The 25,250-nt window shown below is 34.2% G+C and overlaps 2 protein-coding genes, 1 long non-coding RNA gene and 2 pseudogenes across 16 annotated transcripts; 4 read left to right on the forward strand and 1 right to left on the reverse strand.

Annotated features, from left to right (window-relative positions):
* Positions 1-1,808: 1,808 nt before the first annotated feature.
* LOC147936123 (uncharacterized) lies at positions 1,809-2,315 on the reverse strand. The gene is made up of 2 exons (XR_015568001.1): positions 2,152-2,315; positions 1,809-2,075 (listed from the first exon to the last, which is right to left on the reverse strand). It is a non-coding gene; the product is annotated as an uncharacterized LOC147936123 (long non-coding RNA).
* A 1,661-nt stretch (positions 2,316-3,976) lies between these two features.
* LOC104719038 (kinesin-like protein KIN-12A) lies at positions 3,977-10,288 on the forward strand (annotated as a pseudogene).
* Positions 10,289-11,091: 803 nt separating this feature from the next.
* On the forward strand, positions 11,092-14,029 carry LOC104719039 (serine/threonine-protein kinase SRK2B-like). Of its 14 annotated transcripts, none has more exons than XM_087469756.1 (9): positions 11,092-11,492; positions 11,575-11,676; positions 11,877-11,930; positions 12,029-12,236; positions 12,319-12,438; positions 12,762-12,824; positions 13,143-13,224; positions 13,674-13,757; positions 13,848-14,029. In XM_087469756.1, exons 2-5 carry the CDS (start codon positions 11,608-11,610, stop codon positions 12,417-12,419), a joined length of 432 nt encoding a protein of 143 aa, XP_087325882.1. In that variant the 5' UTR covers positions 11,092-11,492; positions 11,575-11,607; the 3' UTR covers positions 12,420-12,438; positions 12,762-12,824; positions 13,143-13,224; positions 13,674-13,757; positions 13,848-14,029. The 14 variants fall into 14 exon arrangements, 10 of the variants coding, with proteins under 10 accessions (XP_087325882.1, XP_087325883.1, XP_087325879.1 ...); XM_087469757.1 differs by having other exon boundaries at positions 12,319-12,431; XM_087469753.1 differs by having other exon boundaries at positions 12,319-12,824.
* Positions 14,030-19,727: 5,698 nt separating this feature from the next.
* On the forward strand, positions 19,728-20,936 carry LOC147936124 (putative F-box protein At1g70970 pseudogene; annotated as a pseudogene).
* Positions 20,937-23,740: 2,804 nt separating this feature from the next.
* Positions 23,741-24,814, forward strand: LOC147936125 (uncharacterized). Its single transcript, XM_087469750.1, has one exon. The coding sequence runs from the start codon at positions 23,741-23,743 to the stop codon at positions 24,812-24,814; it is 1,074 nt and encodes a 357-aa protein (XP_087325876.1).
* Positions 24,815-25,250: the final 436 nt, after the last annotated feature.

Consider the following 25,250-nt stretch of genomic DNA (forward strand, 5'->3'; position numbering starts at 1 on the left):
AATATTTTAAACTATTTTAAAAACTTTTTAAAAGCTAAGAACTTTAAAAGTTTCAATATTTATAATATTTAAACTTTTTAAAAATTTTCAATATTATAATATTTTTTTTGAAACTTTTTAAAGTTTTAGTTTGATCAAATAAAAAATCGGATCAAACGAATAAAACTTTTTAACTTGGACGCCTGATAAATCAAGCTTTCCTGCTTATTCGCTGTTGGAAGCATATTAATCTTTATTTATATACTGGTTCTGAACCAATGTCTAAAAGATTTCTAGCCGATGTGGGACGTTGTATATAGTTCTTTTATTTCTATAAATTTAAAAAAATTCCTTTTTCTAAAAATTCTGGAAATTTAAAAAATGTTAATGAATGATATGTCAAATCCTTTTAGGTTGTTTAAAATAATTCTTAAAATTGAAAATTCTGAAGATTTAAAAAAATGTTAATGAGTGACATATCTTATCCCTATTGGTGGTTTAAAATCCTAGGTGGACACCTTAAGAAGCTTATAACTCCTACTTTTTATTAGTACTAGGATCGGACCCGCGCTACAGCGCGGGGGAATATTTCGGTTTTATTATTCCTATTACATTTTTGAAAGTGTCATAGTTTGTACTCATTATACTTGGATCACACTTCTATTTCTCTAATACTTTTTCTGAAATAATGATACTAAAATATATTTTAGTGATATTATTGACAAAAAACTAAAGTGTGATATTTATGAGAATTGTCATAATTGTTTTAAATATATTTTATATATTTTTTGCTAGTAAACAAATCACTAGAACAGTTAGTGATCCTTTTTTAAAATTAGTTAGTACTTAGTAGTGACTAAAGTTCATGTTGTATAATTTTGGTCAAAATATGTAATATTTAAAAATCTGAATAATATTTGCTATTATGAAATATAAAAATATTGCGCAATATTTTTGGCCGAGTTTTTAGGCCTGACGTTCAGGTCCGAATTAGATATTTTCAAATTGATTTTTGGGATTTAGAGGTATAGGATCCGTTCGAGTTTTTTCTAGACTTTGGGTTCGGATTCAGATTACCAAAGTTCTCAAAATTTAAAATTTTAGTTTCCTAATTTATCTAAATTATACAAAAAATACTCCATCTATCTAAAAGTTTAGAATATTTTTATCCAAATTTACTAAAAAAATAGTTTAAATACTCAAAAATATCTAAAAATCTGAATATTTTCTGATAAAAAAAGATGAGAGAAGCTGTAGTTTTATAGAGAAAACTTTCGGATCAGAAGTGATAATTTTCAACTTAAATCTTTTAATCAAATATGTTTATCATCAAATACAACCCGCGTATAGTTTGAAGAGGTAAACCAAAATTTGTATTCGCATGATACCTTTTTATTCCCAATTGTATGAGTCAAGTTTTATGATACTTTGTTAGTTTCGTTTACAAATTTCATTGGATGCTTCGAATTCTTGTTAATTGATCCAGTAAGACTTAATGTTATCTTTAATCCTGTATCTGATTGTTCTTGCAGCTTTTAAATTTATACTTGTGGATTAGACTGATCCAATTTTTTGGGTTTTACTACAGCTCCTAACCTCCTATTACAAATAAATTTTCAAAAAAAAAGAGATAATCAAAGATAAGACTACGTTACGATTCACATTTTCACAATACGTTTACAAAAATTGTTCATATATCTAAGTTCATAACAATGTATTGTGATTAGAAAAATCCTTCTTATAAATTAAAAAAATGGCTATTTAATTTTGGAGCTGGATTTTTAAGAAGTCATATACTGGAAAAGGTTAGTGACTCCTAAATAGTAAGCTTTTGTTCAAGTAATATTTGTTTTGTATTTCTATAATAATGAATTGTTTCTGGTTCTTGCAAGTACTTAGTAGTTGTAACAGAAACTGGAAAATACAAACTAAATAAGGTTCATAAAATTTTAAAATAAAACTATTTTTTATTTTTTGAAATCGTATAATTACAAAAAATTGAATTCAATCAATAATGGTTTTTTGTTCTTCTCCGATAAAATCCTCTATGACAGGTAGTCCACCTTTTCCCTTTACTTTGTTTTTTTTTTTTTAATCTGAGAACCAGAAAATACAGTTTAGTTAGAAAAAGTGAACAGCATAGTATAAATACTGAGTGGATGTAGGTGGTACCTGAAAAAGAAGAGTTTTCTTCATATAAGATTGGAATAAAGATTTTGAAATACTTCTTTAAACATCACATCAACCGTCTCCTTATGTGGTTTTCTTCTTTGTCCAATATAAAGCTGGCCATGATAGGATCGGAAATGATGATAGAAGACAGAGGTATGATGAATGAAACTTTGATGACTACCATCCCTATTTATATGAAGAGTTCACGGATCCACCATTAGGTCAGATTTGCGTTTATATTTTAAGGTATATTATTAGAATTAGTTGTATTAATCACAATAATTAATTAGGAGATTGATATCTATTAATGACGATATTGTTTTAAGAGTTAGTTAAGGATATAATTTAAATAGATTTAGAATTAGGAAATCAGTTACATCCCTAAAAAACTGTTTAGTAAGATTATTAAATATTCTTAAGAGATTGATATCTCTTAAATTAGGTGATTGAGATTTAATATCGTAATGATTCCCTTAGTTGTCGTGATAGGATTGCGAAACCAATTTATAGTATTTTTCTTTTCTTTTTTCCCCAAAAAAAATCTTACTTGTTCACAACGCCACTAAATTGAGTAGTTGACTTTCGAACATGTGAGATTCATTAAAATATTACAATAGAATTGATTTTTGTGCTAAACCCATTAAATTGATTTTCAACGTAGCCCATTACGGTCCGAGTCTTTTTGTTGTTTTGTTAAAATCGCCGTAGTATCCGATTGCCAATTTCCGGGTTATTGCTAAAATGTAACCCGACCCAATTTTGTTAAATGTCTTGTTTAACTTTTACTTACATTGTTTTCTTGTTTTTGTTTAGGGCATTTTCAACGAAAGTAGAAGTTGTACTCTCTTACTAATATATAGGGATTCTCTCTTACTAATATATAGGGATAGATTTCTTAACCAATTTTGGATTTAAAATGATTAATTGAAAGAACGAAAAAAAAGTAATTTGTGTACCCGAGGTGAATAAAAAAACGTGGGTCTTTTGGTTAGTGCCTTCCCTTCGTTGGATTTCATCCTACGGCCAAAAACTCATCGATCACATTAATTCATTTCTTTAAATATAATAAAATAAATAATACATGTGTGATATTAACACGAAGGAAAAACAGCCAAAACCAACCCTAACTATTTGCCAAACGTTTTTTTATACCTAATAACACTCTGCAAATAACAACTTGAACTATATTAAAATTCAAATTTGCTACGTAAACTATACAAAATGTTATCAATTTCAACCTCTGCTCGAACAGGGTTAAATCAGAGTTTAAAGATGTTGAGTCAGACAATCCGTTTGGTCGTTTTGGTCATTTTTGGGTGTGTTGTAGCAATAAATGACAAAAAAATGAAGTTCACAACACACCCAAAAACGGACTCCAAAACCTCATTTTTTGTCAAACGTTTTGTTTCTTGCCACAACACACCTAAAAATAATCAAAACAACTTAGTTATGGTAATTCCCAGTGCTGCGTGGATGCCACAGATACTCTGACTCATCATCGTTAAACTCTGATTTAACATTGTTCGAACAGAGGTTGAAATTGACAACATTTTGTATAGTTTAGGTAGCAAATTTGAATTTTAATACAGTTCAGGTTGTTATTCGCAGGGTGATAAAGTTTAGGTATAAAAAAGCTTTTGGCAAATAGTTGGAGTTGATTTTGGCCATTTTCCGAGTAACACGAATACGATGCGTCTCAACTCGGCAAAACTTTTAAAAAAGAAAATTCCAAATTCTCGCTCTTAACGGCTCTCTCTCTCTCTCTCTTTTCAATCTTCCTTCTTCGTCGCTCTTAGGGTTTCTAATTGTAGATTTCACGGCGGAGATGAAGAAGCAGTCCATGTTACCAAGAAACGCCACCTTACGCGATGGCGGAGAACCACACTCGCCGAAAAACCCTAGTATGTCCAAGTCGAGGCCTCCACGTCCACGCAAATTAAAATCCGCCAAAGAAAATGCTCCTCCTCTCGACCAGAACTCGTCGACACCTGACCATAGGTCGATGAAACTGAATAGTCCTTTGCCACCACGCCCGCCGCCGTCTAATCCTCTCAAACGTAAACTTAGTGCGGAAGCTACGACGGAGACTAGGTTTTCAGACTCCGGTTTCAAGGTACTATTGTCACCCTTTGGTTATAGTTAGGCGATTTCGAGGCAAATCCCTAATTAGACATATCTATAATTTCACCCAATTGAAGATTTTGTACTTGCTAGATTTGGGGTTAGGTTTCTAATTGGAGAAGGGTAGAGAATTAGAAACTTGGTGAATTTGATTTTGTTTCTCTGAGAAACGGGATACAACTTAGCTAAGTGTGAATTGCATATCCTAACATTATAATTGCGAAGATAAGGTGATCAAATTGAGATTCAACTTTCAGGTCATAGTTAGAATGAAGCCTCTAACCAAAGGCGAAGAAGGGGATATGATAGTACAAAAAATTTTCAAAGATTCCCTCACAATTAGTGGGAATACTTTCACATTCGACTCAATTGCTGATCCAGAGTCGACACAGGCAAGATATATTCTTGGTTTTTCAGTATGCTATGTCATCGTATGCTTACGAATTTCTAACTTTGTATTTTCTTCTTTCTCAGGAAAAAATGTTTCAGCTTGTGAGAGCCCCTCTTGTTGAAAATTGTCTATCTGGATTTAACAGTTCTGTATTTGCCTACGACAAGTAATTTTGATTTTCTAAAGTTTTCCTTTCAGGCAGAGTTCTATTTCTTGTATTGTTTGATTGTAACTTGTAAATGCTATTGATCATGATATTGTTACCATCAGACTGGTAGCGGGAAAACATATACCATGTGGGGTCCTGTGAATGGATTGTTGGAGGAACACCTCAGCAGTGACCAAAGAGGTTTGACCCCACGTGTCTTTTAACGTTTGTTTGCCCGAATCAAAGAGGTGATGCCTGGTTTTGTTTAGTTTTGTTTTGAACTTGTGTAATGTTTAGCACATTCAGAAGTAGACTCCTTTTGTTTCTTTTTGGTTTGCAGGAACAAGTCAAGCATGCTGAAAAGCAACTCAATTACCAGTGCCGCTGTTCATTACTCGAGGTTCAGTGACTGGATGCATTACTTTAGTTTCGATGGTGTGTGAATGTTTCATTTTAAAGAGTTACTATATAAATGTTGTTTTCTTTTTCTGCTTCAAATTTACAACGAGCAAATAACAGACCTACTAGATCCGAGCCAGAAAAAACCTGATGGTAAAAGGAACTTTCAGATTCAGCTTGTTTTATATACTTAAGGAAACAAAAATATGTTCATCTTTTTTCATTAATGTGTCACCAGATTAGAGAAGATGTCAAGTCAGGTGTTTATGTTGAAAATCTGACTGAGGAATACGTGAAAAACTTGACAGACGTGTCAAAGCTTCTGATCAAGGTTTGTATACTTTTTGGTTTCTCTCTGCACACTAATTCCAGTTTGACTTGCAATGTTTCTAAAAAGTACACAAGAACACCAGTTTCAGGTATCATATCCTTGTAATTCTCTGAAGTTTTAAAGAAGCAATGTGAAAACTTGTCTCGAAAGAAGAGATGTCCACATATTATAGTGAACAGTGCTACTGGGTTCTGTAAGTGATGCTGCGTAAATTAATATCACAAAAAGCTTTTTGAAGATTTTTATACAGAATTTAGTATTCTTAATTTGGCAAAATATATCAGATGGTCGAGATAAAGTATTCACTAAAAAAGTAAAATTGATAGTTATACTTGTGTCTGAAACCGGTGTAGGGTTTGGGAAATCGACGGACTGCTGCAACGAGTGTAAATGTAGAGAGTTCAAGATCACATTGCGTATTTACTTGTGTTGTTGAACTTCGTTGCAAAGTAGGCTACTCTTACACATTAAATTGTTCATATAACTGGATTTTCAGAAGAATCTGTCAAGTTGAGATGCTATCAACTTTTTCTAATCTATAGATTAGTATGTACGTCTGATGGAACAGATGTTTGACTTTGCTTGAATGTACTTGTTACAGAGTGCAGATGGGCTAAGCAGCTTTAAGACAAGCCGAATAAACCTTGTTGATCTGGCTGGTTCTGAGCGACAAAAATTAACTGCTGCAGCAGGAGAACGTCTGAAGGAAGCTGGAAATATCAATTGATCGCTCTCTCAGCTTGGGTATGATTCAGAGTAGTCTCCATATATATATATATATATATATATATCTTTGTGGAACTCATTTAGCATGGAATTTTCGTTTTTTTCCTGTTTAAACTGCATAATGCACTATAGAACTGACACTTAGCTTCTGCTGTCTCTGTGTCTTCTAGTTTTTGATACTGCAGCGGGCACTAGAAATCTAGTTTTTGATTATAAATAACTGAAAATTTGGGTTAATGGAGAATAATTTGAAATGTTTTGGTTGTAGTTTATGAGGTTCTTGTGTCTTATGATGGTAGTAGCTTCTGCTGTTCTTGTGTTTTCTAGTTTTTGATACTGCAGCGGGCATTAGAAATCTAGTTTTTGATTATAAAGAACTGACACTTTGGGATAATGGAAAATAATTTGAAATGTGATAGTAGTAGCTTATGAGGTTCTTGTGTCTTGTAAGCAATGCTATGTGATATTTAATATTGTAACAACTATCCCTCCATGGAAGGGCAACACTGTAGGAAGAGCAAACTGATTGTATTATCAAAGTGGATTTATTGTATATCCTTCAACCTTTTGCTGATGTCCAACTAAAGTGCTTTAAGGCTTCCCTGAAGTTTATAATTAGTTTAAGTTTGAAGTCTTCAAATCCTAGTCCTTTCAGTTTCTGGATATTTTTCCAGAAGCTGAAATTCTTAACTACATGTTTACCATACAAATTTGTTATATGCAGGAACTTGATTAACATCCTCGCAGCGATTTCTCAAACAGGGAAGCCAAGGCATATACCGTATAGAGATTCCAGATTAACATTTTTGTTGCAAGAGTCTCTTGGTGGAAATGCAAAGTTAGCAATGGTTTGTGCAATTTCTCCTTCACAAAGGTAATGCAGAATCCTTATTTCCACTTCAGGAATTCTTTTATCTCCATCATCTGGAATACTGAGTATTTATGAAAATTGCAGTTGCAGGAGCGAAACCTTCAGCACCTTGAGATTTGCTCATCGTGCAAAGGCAATACAGAATAAAGCTGTTGTCAATGAAGTGATGCAGGATGATGTAAATTTCTTACGTGGAGTGATAAGCCAGCTGAAGGTACGCATTCTTTTACATCACAACATATATGAATATTATTCACTTTTACATATATATATAATGTGAATATGACTTTTAACTTTAAATGGATAAATTGGGCAGGATGAACTACAAAGAATGAAGGATGATAAAAATAATCCAACCAACCCAAATGTAGCTTATTCCAGTGCTTGGAATGCACGTAGAAGTTTGAATTTATTAAGAAGTTTTGGTCTGGGTTATCCAAGGTCCTTACCTCATGAAGATAATGATGGAGATATTGAGATGGAAATTGATGATGCTGCTATTGAAAGACTTTGTGTTGAAGTGGGTTTGCAATCATCTCCAGCTTCCGAGGGGATCAATACTGATATGAACAGAGTAAAGAGTATGCATTCGTTTGATGGGAAATCCATAGAAAAGCGGCTTACTGAGGACACAAATGTTGCCATGGAGGATACTTGTTGCCATTCATGGAACTATGAACCAGAGACAGTGGATAATGTGAGAACTGAAACAGAGATCGACATCACAACAGATCAGATTAAGACCCCCTTGCAAGTTGTGGATCACGACTCTGATATTCAGCTTCTTTCAGTCAAGGATGCTCTTCGTTCTTCATTGAAAGAGACGTAGGATATGCCATCATGCCCTGACTTGGTTCAAGAAGACGCGTCTGCAAATATATTAATAGCTGATGGATTAGTAAATTCTTCATCTCCTAGTCTTTGTATAGAACCATTTGGCATGCCTCCTGTATTAAAATCTCCCACACTGAGTGTGTCTCCCACGATTAGAAATAGCAGGAAAAGCTTGAAGACATCAGAAATGTCAACATCATCTCAGAAGGATACTGAAGGAGGTGAACTAGTTACAGAAGCTGTGGACCCATCTTCGTCTACATCCAGAAAGAGAATTAACTGTTCTACTTCTTTGTCCACTACACAGAAGAGTAAAATTATTCCAGTACGGACTGAGCATTTGGCAGCTAGCCTCCACAAAGGAATCGAACATCTTGAGTTATATTGCCAAAGTACAGCTCAAAGACGATCGACTTTCAGGTTTTCCATCAAAGCTCCAGATAGTAAGCCTTCAACCTTTATTAGTAAGACTGATGTGGGTGTGCAGACCTTTCTCGAAGCTGATGCAATGTCAGAGGAGAATACAAAAGAATTTCTGTGTAGTAAATGCAAATGCAGAGAAGAATTTGATGGCCAGCAAATGCGTGAGATGCCAAATCTCCAGTTAGTACCTGTTGACAACTCGGAAGTGACAGAAAATCCCAAGAGCCCAGTTCCCAAAGTAAAAACAATGACTTTTTATCTGAAATAGATTACCTATTCAAGATTTTTAATGTTTCGACATTCATATGTTGTGTACCTCTAACGGAATGATGTTTTCTCTTTACAGGCAGTGGAAAAGGTTCTAGCAGGATCTATCAGGAGGGAAATGGCTCTAGAAGAGTTCTGCACTAAACAAGCCTCTGAGATATCCCAACTTAACCGACTGGGGTGATACTTGCGTTTGTTCTCATTTTATCGTTCTATGCTCTACATGCCAAGAGAAGCTTTATAACTGTCTCCTCGATTATAACTTGGTCCAAATCGTGTAACAGGTACAATAATACAAACATGAGAGGGAGTGCAATGCCATCATAGGACAAACAAGGGAAGACAAGATTATTCGCCCGGAAAGTCTAATGGATGGTGTATTATCTAAGGAGGATTTTCTAGATGAAGAATTTTCAGCTCTCTTGCATGAACATAAGGTAATTGTGGGTTCTCGTTTGTTAGAAGGTAATTTGACTATATTCCAACAGCTTTTTCTGAAATATAATTTGCAGCTGTTAAAGGGCATGTATCAGAATCATCCTGAAGAGCTGCAAACTAGGATAGAGTTGGAAAGAGCGCAAGAAGAGGTTGAGAGTTTCAGGAACTTTTATGGTGATATGGGAGAAAGAGAAGTGTTATTGGAAGAGATTCAGGATTTAAAGATGCGTCTACAATGTTACATTGACCCGTCTCTTACATCAGCACGCAAAAAGTGTTCCCTGCTTAAGCTTTCAACCCAAGCTCCCCCAGTGAACGCTATCCCTGAATCACAGGACGAGAGTCTTGAGAAGACATTAGAACAGGAAAGACTTCGTTGGACTGAGGCAGAGACCAAATGGATTTCTCTCGCCGAGGAATTAAGAATAGAGCTTGATGCCAGGAAGGTGCTGATGAATAAGCAGAAACATGAACTTGGAATTGAGAAAAGATGTGCGGAAGAGTTGAAAGAAGCAATGCAGATGGCCATGCACATATGCTTGAACAATATGCAGACCTAGAAGAAAAGCATATGCAATTGCTTGCAAGACATAGACGGATTCAAGAAGGAATAGATGATGTTAAAAAGGCAGCTGCAAAAGCCGGAGTCAAAGGAGCAGATTCCAGATTCATAAATGCACTTGCAGCAGAAATTTCGGCCTTAAAGATAGAAAGAGATAAGGAGAGACAATACTTGAGGGATGAGAACAAAAGTCTCCAGCAGCTGGAGAGTTACTTGTTCGGCTTAAAGAAGCTGAAGAAGGATTGACAGTTGCATTGGTACATTTTCTAAACATTTCGGATCTCATTCCCCAAATTTTAATTGATTCTGTAGTAAATAATCTCTTTGGCTTGTGTCAACAGAAACGAGCGATGAATGCAGAGTACGAAGCTGCAAAAGCATATAAACAGATTGACAATCTGAAGAGGAAACATGAAGACGAAATCAACACTCTTAACCAACTTGTCCCACAATCTCATATCCACAATAAATGCCCTACCAAATGTGATCAAGCCGTGGAACCATCGGCAAATGAAGGTGAACAGCAATGGAGAGATGAGTTTGAGCCGATTTACAAAAAAGAAACCGAGTTTTCAAATCTTGTTGAGCCCTCTTGGTTTTCGGGTTACGATAGGTGCAACATATAATTCAAAAAAATCCACTATTTTTTCGGGTGTAATGTGTATAAAATGAGTGTCTGATTCTATGATATAAGTCCAAAAAAGGTTGCACTTATTGTCACTCGTAATTTGGAAACTCATTCTACACATATATATACCAACCAATTGGGGTAATCTGATCTAGTCTATAAGATACATTGACATTGGCATTGCAAATCGAGTTGCCAATGTCGAAACTAAGCGTACCCACCAAAAGATCGAGAGTATTTAATGAAACAGCTCTAAATCAACAAGTAAAAACTCAGAAGACTGTTATTTAAATTGGAATAAAATATATATGTACATTACATGAAATCATGGGTAGAAATATGAGAGCAAACACAATTAAGACACAAGAGGTGAAAGTATCTTGGCTCCCATTATTTATGTTGCTAGAGGATGCAATAAGTATTTGTTAGAATATATATTCAGTTTCATTATAAATCTTTTTTTTAAGAAACATTGATAGTATGAATAGATAAAGAGAAATCAAAATCAGCATTAAGAGAAATCTATGTCCAATAAGAACATTGATAGTATGAATATATGGATAAAAACTGATTTCTTACATCCCTACTGTTATTTGTAAAGTCGTTTAATTAATAAATTTTTGTTTTGTATGAAATTACAAGGATATGTCATTGGAGTTATGACCAAATATTCGATTTTTAAGAAGGGTACAAATGAAATTTTCCCACCCATGTAAACGGATAAAGACGCGGGTCTGACAGACCCGTTTTTATTATTTTGGATCTTTTTCATTAAATCATAACCGTTGATTCATTTTGATCATATCCATCGGTTTAAAAAACAAAACCTAAAAAGGGTTTTTCTCTCTGTGGTCTCTCTCGCCGTCTTCCAATTCTTTTGCAGAGCTCATCACACAACAGCTTTTGATCAGCGAAATTAAACACGAATTATCTCTCTGGTGGATTCGGCGGGTTATTTGTTGCCTCTTTTTTCTTCTCAATCTCTTTGTTCCTTCTAAACCCTAATCTCTCTTTTGATTCTACATCAAATCCAATTCTTCTGTTCATGACCATTTCATAGTCATTGTTTCTGTCAACGATGGCGGGTATACATGGCAACGTGGTTTTTTAGGTGAATTGATATAGATTGATGAGAACGTGGCGAGAGAGATTAATAATCATAGAGCACTTCGTCATCCTAATATCATCCGCGCTTTAAGGAGGTTAGTAACTGTGTGCCTCTATAGCTGCTTCATAGGTATGTGGCAATGATTTTAAATTTAAGTTTTTTTTTTTTTTTTTCAGGTGGTTTTGACACCAACTCATATCGCCATTGCTATGGAATATGCTGCTGGTGGTGAGCTATTTGAGCGTATATGTACCGCTGGAAGGTTCAGTGAGGATGAGGTGACCGCTCTTGCTTCTCTTTGTCATAATGGTTTGTGTACTCAGTTGATCAATTTCTAGATTGGTCTGTGATAGATTGATTGAGAGTAAAGGAAATTAGTACAATATGTAGAATAGGAAACAAAAGGAAATATGTGTTGTGCTTCTCGGAGTCTGATTATGATAGCTTTTTTTTGTTGTGTGCATCTTTGTTTTTACAGGCAAGATACTTTTTCCAGCAGCTTATATCTGGAGTTAGCTATTGCCACGCTATGGTAACTGGAATGAAATTGGCTTATGCAGTTTTTATTTTTAACTTGACAGGTATCTATCTTCGTGAGTGTACTCATAATTGTTTCCTTAATTGTCATAGCAAATATGCCACAGAGAAAATACCCTCTTGGATGGAAGTCCTGCTCCACGTCTCAAGATCTGTGATTTTGGTTACTCCAAGGTCTGTGGCATCTATCCCCAACATGGACCTTATTTGTTAATTTCTTTTGTCGGAACAAGCTCTGTCTTTTGTTCTCTTTCCCTCCATCTTACCCCTGACTTTAAAACATTTAGCGTTACTGCTCATTGTAAGTCGTACAACCTCTTTCCTTTTTTGTTGCTGCTCCACGTTTTTTTTTGTTCTTATTTTTGTTGCGTAAATCGATACAGTAAGAGGCACTACGAAGTTAAGTTCAAATGTCCTCCGTGGGTTTCAGAATACTATTGATGGAGTTGCAACTGCCAATCAAACCAGATCGCAGAGCATCTAACCGGGCCATACAGTAAACGGTTTATGTTTTCTTCTCCTTATGTTTAAGCAGCCATCATTTCTTCCACTCTTTCTTTTTTTCTTTGATTGTATTTGTTAGTTGTAGTAGCTACGTACGACTCTTGCAGTTGATGTTCAAGTTTATTTTCTTTTCTATTGACGAGCTTCTACTGATTGTTTCTTTTTAAAAAAAAATTAATAAGCACTTGCATTGATTGGCCACCGTTTTATGATGACTCTTCACCAAATAATGTGATTCTATTGGCCATCGTTTATATATCTAGAGACTGTAATATCAAGAGAGTGTAATATTTTTTAATCACTTTCATGTATTTGTGGACAGATTTTGGAAGCTGGAGTGATGTTTGTTTTTGTTTAGCTCTAAACACAAACCAGAGATAGAGAGGTACATATCTTTCTCTCTTAAGCTTATAAACTTAATGAGTTTAAGAAACGGTTCAATGAACCTTTGTTTTCTTATATTAGCCTTTTTGAGTTTTCAAGGGCTTAAACTAATGAAAGTGTTATAGTTGCTCGAGTCTTTAGAATGAAAGACTCATAATGAGATTGACAAGATATCACAACTGAGTTTTCATCTTTTGGTTATTTAATGCTGGTTTTTCTGTGACCCTTTTAATAATTCATATTTAATAATAGTCACTTTGATCTACTATTCTTATGAATATAATCTACTGTTTTTTATCCTCAATGTTGCTTTATGCAGAAGCTGTTGGTGCAGTGGCTATATATATGCTCAAGAGTATTCCACATGTTTGCTTCTAATATTTAAACCGTACATTGAAAAGGTGTGTTACAGACTTAAATATTCTTTTATATTATTTTGTTGGAAACTCTTCTATGGGGTAGATGAGCTACACAAGACATATCTATTTTCGTACTAAGTTCTTATAAGTTTGAATTCATCTTTTGCTTATGTTCTTGAACCACTGTTTTCTTATGTTCTATTTCTTACGTTTTGGTTGTCTAAGTTGATGTTTAGTTCATGCTTTAAAAGTTCACAAGATATGTGATTGCACGTAAACGTTCGTTGGAGGAACCTTCAGACTCTAATTGAGTCATTCTATAGATAAGTCACTAGGTTTTGCAACCAAGTCACTCTGTCTTTCTCACCTTTCTCATATCTTCAGTACTTAGCAAAAGAGGTGTTTCATATCTTCACCAAATCAATTGTTTTCTTTTAGGATTCAGATAGAGTCTGAAGTTTCTTTGTGATCTTGATTTTTTTTTTTTGTAGTGTTTCATGAGGAAGTGAGGTTTCCGTATGACCTTGATGTGAAGCTACTATTCTCAATTGCAAAGGAACCAACCAGAAGGATAAGTACCATTTTTTTTTCTTTTTCAAAAAAGGTTTCATTATAAGATTTTTAGTAATATTGTAACAGTGGTGTGTGTTGGGTTTGCATTGCAGGCAAACCTTAGTGAAGGGATTGGAGCCATTTGTGAGTTTGCTAGAAGATGAGTGAGTGAGACACTCTGTTTTTTCTTTTTTCTTTTCACTTTATAGTCTATTAAATCTTTTTAAATTGTTTGTAACATATCAAATTTATACAAACAAATTGGATATTGAATGGTGGATATCATGGTTTTCTTTTTCTTTTGTTTTCAACTTACAAGTTATAAAAACTTTTTGTTGGTATCCAATAATTTCTCATATACATTCAATATATGTTAGTATATGACGTCAAAATACTTAGTTTTGGATTTTATATATCAACTCAGTTGAATTTGAATATAACTTAATAAATAATTATAGCAAAACCAAATAGAACTCGAAAATAAATTATTGGAGTATTTTTGAAATTTTTTTGAGAGTTTTTGTGAATTATATTTTTTACTAACTAACTGTAAATTATATATCTAAATGGAGAATTTAAAACACAAATTTTAAATATTAGGTGCTATAACAAGGGTAATCATCATTTTCTTATTTTGTTAACACCATTCACATTAAAATATTATATATATTTAAAATGATTATGTACAAAACAATTTGTTGTGTCATATCTCACGGGTTAAATATTACTAATCACCATTTCCTATATAAACAACACAATTATCGATTATCAAATAAATTACTAACTATTCCATACAAAATATATATTTGAGAATTTTTGAAAATATTTTTCAGAGTTTTTGAAAATTATATTTTTTACTAACTAAATGTAAATTAAATATTTAAATGAAGACTTTGTGAAGTAACTAGCCACTTTGGAACGAGTACTTTAAAGAATTTTGATATTTTTTTAAACAGTTAGAGTTTTATAAAATTGTAATTCTTTTTGGATAATTTTAACTAAATAAATAAAAATAAATTAAATTTTCAAGAAGAATTTAAGTATCTCGTCTAAATTTCTTATCTAATCTCTATTAAAAATATTATCTAACGAATCATTATTTAAAAGAGAACGAACGAGAGGAGACGGGATGGAAAATGATAAAATGGGACAAGACTGAAAGAGACGTATTTCCCGTTCCAAAGTAGATACGTCTAGGTTATATACGTGTAACAATCCAAATTAAAACCAAATTGAAATATGATATCTTGATTTTATTCCGATATCGTACAAATACTTAAAATTATATAGTTATATGAAAATATTTTGGTCGTGCTGTAGCACGGGCTACTATCTAGTATTATATATAAGTGATGTTGATCTTGAAGACCTTTTTACACTATTTGATAACATCGTTTTCTTTTCAATGTTTTATATAGACTTCTGAATTTCTTTCTTTTTAATTTTTATTGATACACATTCCCAAATATATATTTGAATACATACATTAGTTGCCAAACTAAATGACACATATTTAAAGCTATACTTGAACACATATTTAAAGCTAATCTTGAACACATAATTAAAGAAACACATACAATTCTTCAACATACTCCCTATGTATTACAATATATGATGTTTTAGGATTTTTACATGAATTAAGAAAAACATTTAATATTTAGCAATAAGTATATTATTTATTTATAATAAGATATTTTATAATTATTAACCAATAGTATTTCATCGAACTTTTAAATTCTTATTTAATGGTTTTTGAAATTTACAATTTCTTAGCATTAATTGATAAAAGTATACAGAAAATCATTTTTTATGATACAACAAAAATACTAGAAAATCATCATTTATGATACAGAGGGAGTACATTAGTTACCAAGCTAGTTAGATTTAAAGCTATTCTTTTTTTTGTCAAAGGAATTAAAGCTATTATTGAACTTGAACACATATTTAAAATGTTTATATATTATACTAGAATTTGTACCCGCACACGCGCAAGATTTTAATTTAACTTTTTTTTTTATAAAAATAAAATAAAATATATTATTAATAATAGATAAACATCCCAAATGGACATGGGCCAAGGCCCAGACAAAGGAGATCCAGTTACAAAATAGAAAACAACAAAACTCGCCGGAAAAGGAAAAAGCAGCTCGGATCCTGCTGCTCGTCGGAAGCAGAGCGGCCGGAGCATTAAATCTGGCGGTCTCAAGATCCACAGCTTTGCGGCCGCAACGAGAGATCGAACACCACATACAAAAGAGACCGGTTTCTGTCAGCGATCTCAATCCTCCGTTACACCGAACCTGCCACAGATCTCCCAGAAAGCTAGCCACTCTGACATACCGGTTCCGCGATGTTAGGTCCCAACCTAGCAGCCCAACACCTCCAGATCTATCCCTGTTTCTCCTTATCCAGATCTCATCGATTCCCGGAACGTTTCCTCTTCAATCCGGACGGGTGGATACCAAACACGGTAGAATCAGACGGCGGCGGCTCAACCTTACCCTCTGACTCTGAACTCCGCATTAGCCATCTAAGATCTCATAGGATCTACCGCTAACCACCTCGACAAACAACGAAACCCACTTATCCCCACCAAATTCCGCCGTAGCCACAACTTCCAGAGATGACGGCTGAGCCTAGAGGATCTTCAAAGCAACTCTCGGCGTCTTCAAACCGAAAGCTCGGCTGCAAATCTCCTCCACCGCTTCTCTGGAGCCAAGACTACATCAATGGGAATTACTCCACACCGCCGCAGCTGACGGAGAAGAAGAACTACTCCCTCCTGGAACCCTTTGAATGGCCTTCACCTTCGTTGAAGAGCAAAGAAAAAAACCTAAAAACTAGATCTGAAAATCGTCTTCACGAGAGAGAATGACACGCGAAACGAAGCAACAATTGTGCTTTTTAGATTATTTAAAATATTTTCTATTAATATAAATTCTTGAACTCAGATATATTTATTCAAACTTTTGAGTATAAATCTATATAAACACTAGCATAGCTGATTTATTATCATACAACAAACTGGTAGTATAACATATATAGACAGTATCTGAAATATTATACAACAAGTTTGAATAGGATACATATGTAAACTGCTATGCTAGTGTTTATTATACAACAAGTTTAACCAACAAACTGATTTATTATTATACAACAAATTTACTTTACTAAGTGATATACAACATATATAGACAGTAAATCTTAATAGGATACATTAAAGGATTCTCTAGCATAGCTGATTTATTATTATTTAGACAGTAAATCTTAATCAAATATTTGATTGTTAACTTCATTTTTTTTTGTCTGTTGACCCAAACAAACTTTGTGTCCTCAAATCCAATAACGAATCTCCCACATCCAGTTGAAATCCTCAAACTTGATGAGAGCTTTTTGGTTTATCAAATACGTGAGTTTTGGCAGTCTCCTTCAAAATACATACGTCATAAGAATTGTGTCCAATAATGTTGCATTGCTTGTGCTAGACTTTGACATTCACTATCTCAAACATTAAATTGTTTGATTGAAGAAATATAATTTACGATACGGATTTTATATTATTTTACTATTAATTAGTAAAATTATATATTATAATTTTTTTTGTACTAATAAATCAATATTTTTATATTTGAGAAGAAATATTTTAAAAAATTTTATCCAAGAAATTTATGAACGAAAAAAGAGAAGTACATGAGATGAAAGAGGAGAGGAGAGATAAGTATATTCTATATATGCATATGTGATAAATAAATAAAAAATGAAAATTTCAAAAAAAAAAAGTTACACATTGCATATTGTGTAATTGGACAAAACCGCTGGGTATGTTGTGTTCAGATACATCGAGAAACTAAGATTTTAGTATCTTAATTGTGGAACTAAGATTTCTTGTTTTGGTTTTGGATAATGAAAGCATGAAATAAAGTTAAAGATGTACGCGTTTTACAATCTCAACAAGTTAAACTAAAGTCACAACCGTTGGTAATAAACTCAGATTTCTATAAATATATACCATTTTTGTCTTCTTTGATCATAACCACAATTTGTCTAAAACACATAATATCAGAATTTATTGGTATTGTTAGTTTTCATTTCTATTTTCCAGTGGCGGATGCAGAAATTTTTTTCGCATGGGGCACAAACACATATAAGTAATAATATTAAATTTATGTAAAATAAATATATATTTAACAACATTAAATTATATCTTACATTTTTCATAACTTTAAATTTTGAAATCGAAAAATGAGCCAAAATTTTTGAATGTGTTGCTTACATTGGTTTATAATTATTAATTATACTTAGTTACTTATATTAGATATATATTTAATTTAATAATTAGAAATTACAAACTTAAAATACACAAGAAACTATAAATACATGTATTACGTTTAAATTTACTTATCTAACCATAACACACAAATTTAAACTCTAAATATAATAATGAACTAATATTGTGTTTAATGTTACTAATTTACTAGTTTTACAAACATTTTTCAGTTAAGTTATATGTATACTATACAGTACAAATATGAATTAAGTTTTTAAAAGTTAAACTGGAAATAGAAAAATAAAATAGAAAGTATATAGTTTTATCTAAGAAAACAGAAAAAATAGAATAAGAAAAATGCATCCAGTGGTAAAAAGACTAAAAATGAAGCGGCTAAAGTAATTAATTAGGACTTTAAACAAAACATATATAAAATTGATAAGGCAAAAAAGAAAGAGCCAAATAACAGGTTCATACACGGAACTTGAAAACATATAAGATAACTAAAGAAGCTAATACGCTATATGTACTGAGTAAAATTTAAAACGGAGTATGGGGCACGTGCCCCACCTCTCTCTAACGTAGATCCGCCTAATCTTTATCTATGCTAAACAATAATGTTTCTTACGCCGTGGGAGCCTTTTGATGAAACAGAGTTTATTCAACATTTTGAGTTAGCGTCACTCAACCGAAGAGTTGTAAAACGTAATTATTTATCAGAGGAGGAACTAATCCAAATTTGCTTGCGCAGTTGCACTAAAGACTGTTTATGATACATTTAAGCGATCAATTTTTATTCTCTGCTTTTGTGTATTGTTCTTTTTACTGTTTGGCTGAACTTTGTAATTATGTGACGTTACTATAACCAATAAATAACACTCTTGAGTTTGAATAGTATACTTTATAATAATATGAGTTTGAATAGTATACTTTATAATAATAACATTACATCATTTTTAAATCCTAACATATGCCAAACAATCCTCAACGAGTAATCGGATAAAAAAAAACAAATCAAGAAATTTGAAAGAATTGGTTACAAAATATTAGAATGAAAACTGAAAACTTTTTATAAGGGAAAACGTGTTACTAATGTATATTTGAATTGAATTGATTTTGTGCATTGACGACTAGATGTGTACCATGAAAGAAAACCTTCGAAGTCACGTTTGCCACCAAATATCTCTGTTACTCAGTCATATAAATTAGTAAGTATTGACGTGTGACATCTTTTTTTTATCTTGAAATTGTGCACTGAAAAACTTTTTTTTTTTTGATAAAGAGGTGAAGGTGTTATCGATATTTTGACGTGTGATTCAATTGTATTTGAATAATTAAACTGTCAAAAACGTGTACGATGAAAAAGAGAATATTTCACATTTTGTTATCCAATAAACTCGATGCTAATTTTAGTAAGCTTTTAGCGTGTTAATTAAACATTTCTCCTTTTGGGTTTAAATGTAAATTAAGGATGAAATATAAAAGTAAAGATGTTATACGACCCAACAAGTGACCACCCAGTCACACGTCACAACGTTTCAGTAACAAATTATGAGATTCTCTTATAAATAGCACATCTGCAGCGTGTTTAAGTCTTTATATCTCAAAACACATAACATAATATCATTAGAACGTTTCAGTAACAAATTATGAGCTTCATCTGCAGCGTGTTAAGGCTTTATATCTCAAAACACATAACATAATATCATTAGACAACAAAACAAGAATGGACAGTTCAAGTTTCGATTTAGAATCACTTCCGGTAGACCTACGAATGGAGATTCTGTCATGGTTGCCTCTGAAACCCTTGGTGACGTTCCTCATCGTCTCGAAGGAATGGGAATCTATAATACTTGAGGAAAGATTTCGAAACCTCTACTTGAGCCGATCGATGACAAGGCCTCGACTGATGTTCATGATCGAACGATTTCGTCGAAATGCATCACAGCCACCCGAACTTGATATGTCGTGGTTTCACTCTGTTTATCAAGATGCAGGATATCAGCACGTATTTCCTAACTCTGAGGTGTTGTTTTATTCTGTTTATCAAGAGGAGAAACCATTGTTGTCGTCTGGTGAACAACAATTGCTTATTCCTCGTGATACAATGGCTTATCATTTTTCTCCGCCCATCGGAGGTTTGATCTGTCTTCAGTTACGAAATAAGTTTGCGATTTTCAATCCGGGTTTGAAAAAGTTACGGAAGTTACCGGAGAACCAAGCACATGAAAATGCTGCTGTACAAAGTTTTTTCGGATACGATGAAGCTGCGAATGTATTCAAGGTGTTATGTTGGACACGCTTGATGATATCAGGTCGAGAAACTAATGAATATCATGTGTTGACGGTGGAATCAAGTGAAGAACCTTGGAGAGGGATCACATGTCAGTATGATCATTCAACATTTACTCACGAACTGTGCAAAGAAGGGGTTTTGTACTATGGAGCCAGGTTAAGGCTTGACGGATCTCTGGTCGTCATGAGCTTCAATGTTAGGTCTGAAAAGTTTAGTACCGTCATTGAATTTCCTGATGGATCTGCTTATAGCCTTTGGAATTTTGTGATTTATGATGGGAACATTGCCTTAGTGGATGACACTGACTTTGAATATGTTGTGAATAAACCGGATGGGACTAGAGTTTTACAGATATTTGTTTTGGATGAAACCGCACGGAAATGGCGGGAAGAGTGCATCAAGATTCATCGTTGGGAACAAAACGTTGGAGATATGGAACTTTATTTCAAAGGTTCTATTGGAACAGGAGAACTTGTTTTCGCACCATACCGTTGGTTAGAGGGACAAAAATTTGTGGTGTATTATAATCCAGCCACAACAAACTTCAGAAGATTTGAGATTGAAGGAATGGTTGATGAATACTTAGATGTTCGAACCTACTTGGATCATGTTGAGAGTACTTGGCTTATTGAAGAATAAGAGTTGGTTGTTCACTCTCTCAACTCTCATTGGGATTGTTGTTAGTCTTCACTTCTAATAATTTTCTTTCTATTGTGGTTAATATTTATTTTACGCTAATTAATAATGATGTCTCTCATGTACTCGTGTAGTACTAGTTATTAATTAATAATGATGTCTCTCATGTACTCGTGTAGTAATAATAATTTTATTTTACGCTAATTAATAATTATTTTACGCTAATTAATAATTATTATTTAGCATAAAATAAAGATTAAAGACAATATAAATAAAAATTATTATTGATCATGTTGTAATACATGGTTTGGTGGGAAACGTTTTCGGTTGAAGAATATATGAACCACTTCAATGGAGCAAATCGTGATTACTACCTCAAGGTAACTGTCAATTAATTTTCCTTTGGTTCTCACTTATCCATGATCACATATTTGATCAAGTGGTCTATTATTGATTGTTTAAGTTTTTGAAGAAATCAAGTCATTTGCTCATCTCATATACCTTTTGCCTTGAATACACCACTTTTCAAAAAAAAAAAAAAAAAAAAGAATACACCACTTTCCCATTCCTACGACTTATAAACAAAATCACATTTATAAGTTCCTTTAAGAAGCATATGAATTTATTTCTTTCCTTTGTTTTATACATCTCTTTTGTAGATGACTCGATATACACTTATAATATTCAAATCTCTTTGTTCTCTGTTGCAAACAGATACCTCTCTTTCTCTTTTGTATATCTCACTATCTCTACTTTTATGTATTTGTTTTTTTGGGCAGCAACAAAGTTAGACATAAGGACTCTTGGAGAAAGTTACATGGGAAGAACCAACAAAACAGAAGAATCATGCATAAGATCTACAGCGTTAAGGTTCTCAAACATTTTTGTATCAAGCCGTTGAATCTGGTTTGAAGTGTGAAATCTCTAGACCATCTATCATGTTTCCGATCGCAGACACAGTTGTTTCTTTTCTTACTCGCCAAGATTCGTGGGTAATATTATTATGAGAGAAGTCCAAAACTAAAGTTTGCCGGATGAAAACAAACTTATCGAAAAGAAGAGTTGAGAGTGAGAGTGTTTTGTTTTACACTTTTACCATTACACGTGTATTTATTCTCCTCATCCCACCTAAATTATATTAGCTGTCTTTTTTTTTCTCCCTCTCTTAAACGTTTTTTCATGAAATCTAATCGAAGTATTTTTTCTCAAATTCTCTTAAATGTTTAGTCTTTCGTAAAAAAAATTCAATTATTAAAAATATTTAGTTAGGTAACAAATACTACGTCCGTGCATAGCACGGGCCATCGTACTAGTTCCTTATAAAGTGCAAAGAGAAAGGGAAAAGTTCTTTAGTATAATAGTGTAATATTCTTTTCAACTACAGAAAAGTGACATTTGATTCGTAGAACAAAACGTTGCTACAAGAAAAAACACAAGATTTCCAGCTATATTTCTATCTTATAAACGCCAAAAGAGTAACAGCCACCGACCTTTTGTACATGAGATGCTGGCGACAGCTTGCTTTTTTTCTCTTATTTTTTTGTTATCTTTGAAAGAATTTAGTTTTTTTACATGCGGGAGATGTGTTTCACAGGGAATCAGCTGAGGGGCACTATGTTCCAAATGCTCTGGTTTTATGGAGAATGTTGTCATGGAGGATCCATCGTACCTTGCTTCGGGTTCAGTTGAAGAAATCTCAGACTCTTCAGCTGGTCCTCAGACAAGCACAGAGATTGAAGATGAATCTGGTGATGTTAACAATCTTGGGCCTTCAACCTCTGTTACGGATGCTAAGAATGATACTGAAGAACATTTGGTTGGGACCATGAATGAGCTGAACTTGACAGATGACGTTTCTGCTAATGAAGCAAATGCCGACAAGCAGAATATTCTCTCCCCTGAGGAGGTAGATGCCCTTCTTGACCAATGCCTTTTGCAAGCATTGCATACAACTCTAAAGGAGAAGGACCTACCCATCCCAGGAAGTACTCTATGGTAAGAACACCATTTAAATACTTTAGTTACATGGAAAGTCAACTATTTTCTGGTATTGGGTTGGTGTTGTACCTACAAATATATGCAATCCCGCTTCACCTTGTTGGCTTTGACTATGACTGGGTTGTTTTATTATGCTCTGAAGCTCTGTTTATGTTTGTATGTTACTCTTGACTCCGTAAATGACAAGCTAAACACCTGGAATTGTCTGTTTTCCTTCTCCTTTCGAAGTGTGACTTACTTATGTTTTCCTGTGAGTGGTGCAGGGCAAACCATGTATTACCTTGTAGGCCATCTGGTCTCACACTTGACATTAAGAAGTCTTCCCATAAAAAGTTGTCAAAGTGGCTGCAGTCTAAAGCGTCTACTGGAATGGTCAGTTTTCTTACTGATTTCTCTTGTCTTATGGTATTCTTTTTTTGCTTGATTTTATATTTCGATATAACAGGAGTGTTAGTTGATACACGTTATGGGATTAAAAGTATCATAAAAGGAACAAGAAGACTTGAGAAGCTTCTTTTGCCGACTTACTTCTATTTCCTTTTTAGATTCAATTATGGTTTTGGCAATTTTACTTAATTAGCAGTTAGAGTCGGTTGTAAGGGTCTTTATAAAAAGGGGACTCAAACATGAATAAAGATATCTTCCAGCATTAACATAATTCTCTAGCAAGAGGCTTGGGTTAAAGGAAGCTAAGCTATTATGTTCTTTTTTTTCTAAGCTACTTAAGGCAACTTACAACGGGTCCGATTACTAGATCTACGGCAAAGGTTCAGGCTCATAACATCTTGGTATCAGAGCCGAGCGATTCAATGGGAGAAGGAGCTTTGTCCACATCACAGTTCGAGCAACTCAAGAAGCTAATTAGCTCAGAGATGGACAAGAAACTCAGTCCGCTGCAGGCTGTGATGGAAGAACTAAAAGATGCTTCGGCTTCACAACAAACTGCTATTGAGATGACAAGTGCAGACCAGCAGGAGGCGAGAGAGCAAACTAAGTCCATGTTTGAAGAAATCAGTGAAGAACAGGCCAAAATCAGAGAAGATAGGAAGGCCGAGAAGGAAGAGTTTGCTAAAACAGTCCAGTCACTAACTTTGGGTTTGAGAGATAACGATACAGAGGAAGAAAAAAAATCAGCTTCCGTATCAAAGCTGAAATTGAAAGCAGGCAACTCCGAGAGCGGTGTACTGAATAGAGAACATCATAGTACTCATTATGGTGGTCCTTGGGCAAGACGTTCAGTTGGAAGAGAGCGTGGGCATCGTTTGACAGACGGTAGTGGTGAGTGGGCTGTGAGACAGATTGGGGACAATTATGAGGACGAGAAAGCTGGATCCTTGAAGGGTGATTTCAGGGTGCATAAAAACGCTAATGGGAGGAGTGGGGACGAGAAAATCGTGGTACCTCCATCCAAGATGGAATTTCCACCCTATGATGGTTCTACAAATGCCATCGAGTGGCTGCAAAAGTGTGAGGATTATTTCGATGATCAAGGGATATACAATGATGATGCGAAGGTGCGCCAAGCAACTTTTGTTTTAACAGGAAAGGCACATAATTGGCACAACAACGTGCGGAGACTCGTTGCTCGTCGACTAGGCTGGGCAGAGTTTAAGAAGATCTGCAAGAGTAGATTTGGGCGAGCAGATGCAGTTAATCCTGTTGGAGAGCTGTGTAACTTACGACACACCAGCACGGTAGATGAATATTGTGAACAATTTGAGGAGTGTTTGGGAAGACAAACAAAATTGACGGGAGATCAACAACTTTGGCAGTTTTGTGCAGGCTTAACTGACTCCTTGAGGAAAGAGGTGGAATATTTGAGGCCAAAAACTATTTTTGAAGCTATGGAGTATACAAGAGACAATGAGTATAAGATTGAATGAGACAAAAGAACTCGGACTTTTGGCGGACATTTGGCTCCCATAACATGTTACTCAGGCCCTTTGACAAGACCCACCGGGGTGGGACAGCGCGGAGTAACAAACCGAGAGGGTGACGTCACAAAGGAGTGGCAAACCGATTCTAAGCAAAATAATACAAAGCCTCCCTGGAAGAAGCTTATTAATTCTTAGATGGCGGAAAGGAGAGCCAAGGGACTTTGTTTTAATTGCGAGGAATTATATGCTCCAGGTCATGCATGTAAACCGGTGTTATTCCACATATGGCCAGTTGAGGCTGGAGAGGAGCCAGAGGACGGACCGCTTGATGAAGAAGAGATGGAAATCTCTTTACGTGCAATGAAAGGAGAACAAAATGACAAAACTTTTCAGGTGAATGCGGAAATTGCCGATGGGACAGGCTGGATCTTGTTAGACACGG

The sequence above is a fragment of the Camelina sativa genome, chromosome 10 (assembly GCF_030686135.1).
Source record: "Camelina sativa cultivar CO46 ecotype springtype chromosome 10, ASM3068613v1".
Taxonomy (NCBI): domain Eukaryota; kingdom Viridiplantae; phylum Streptophyta; class Magnoliopsida; order Brassicales; family Brassicaceae; genus Camelina; species Camelina sativa.

Bases quoted from the DNA above. Each gene is read 5' to 3' on its own strand.
- LOC104719039 (XM_087469752.1), top strand. From the start codon at position 11,608: ATGGAATATGCTGCTGGTGGTGAGCTATTTGAGCGTATATGTACCGCT. The intron at 11,931-12,028 runs GTAACTGGAATG...TAATTGTCATAG, and splicing joins TTAGCTATTGCCACGCTATG to CAAATATGCCACAGAGAAAA. The intron at 12,237-12,318 runs GTAAGTCGTACA...AAATCGATACAG, and splicing joins ATTTAGCGTTACTGCTCATT to TAAGAGGCACTACGAAGTTA.
- LOC147936125 (XM_087469750.1), top strand. From the start codon at position 23,741: ATGGGAGAAGGAGCTTTGTCCACATCACAGTTCGAGCAACTCAAGAAG.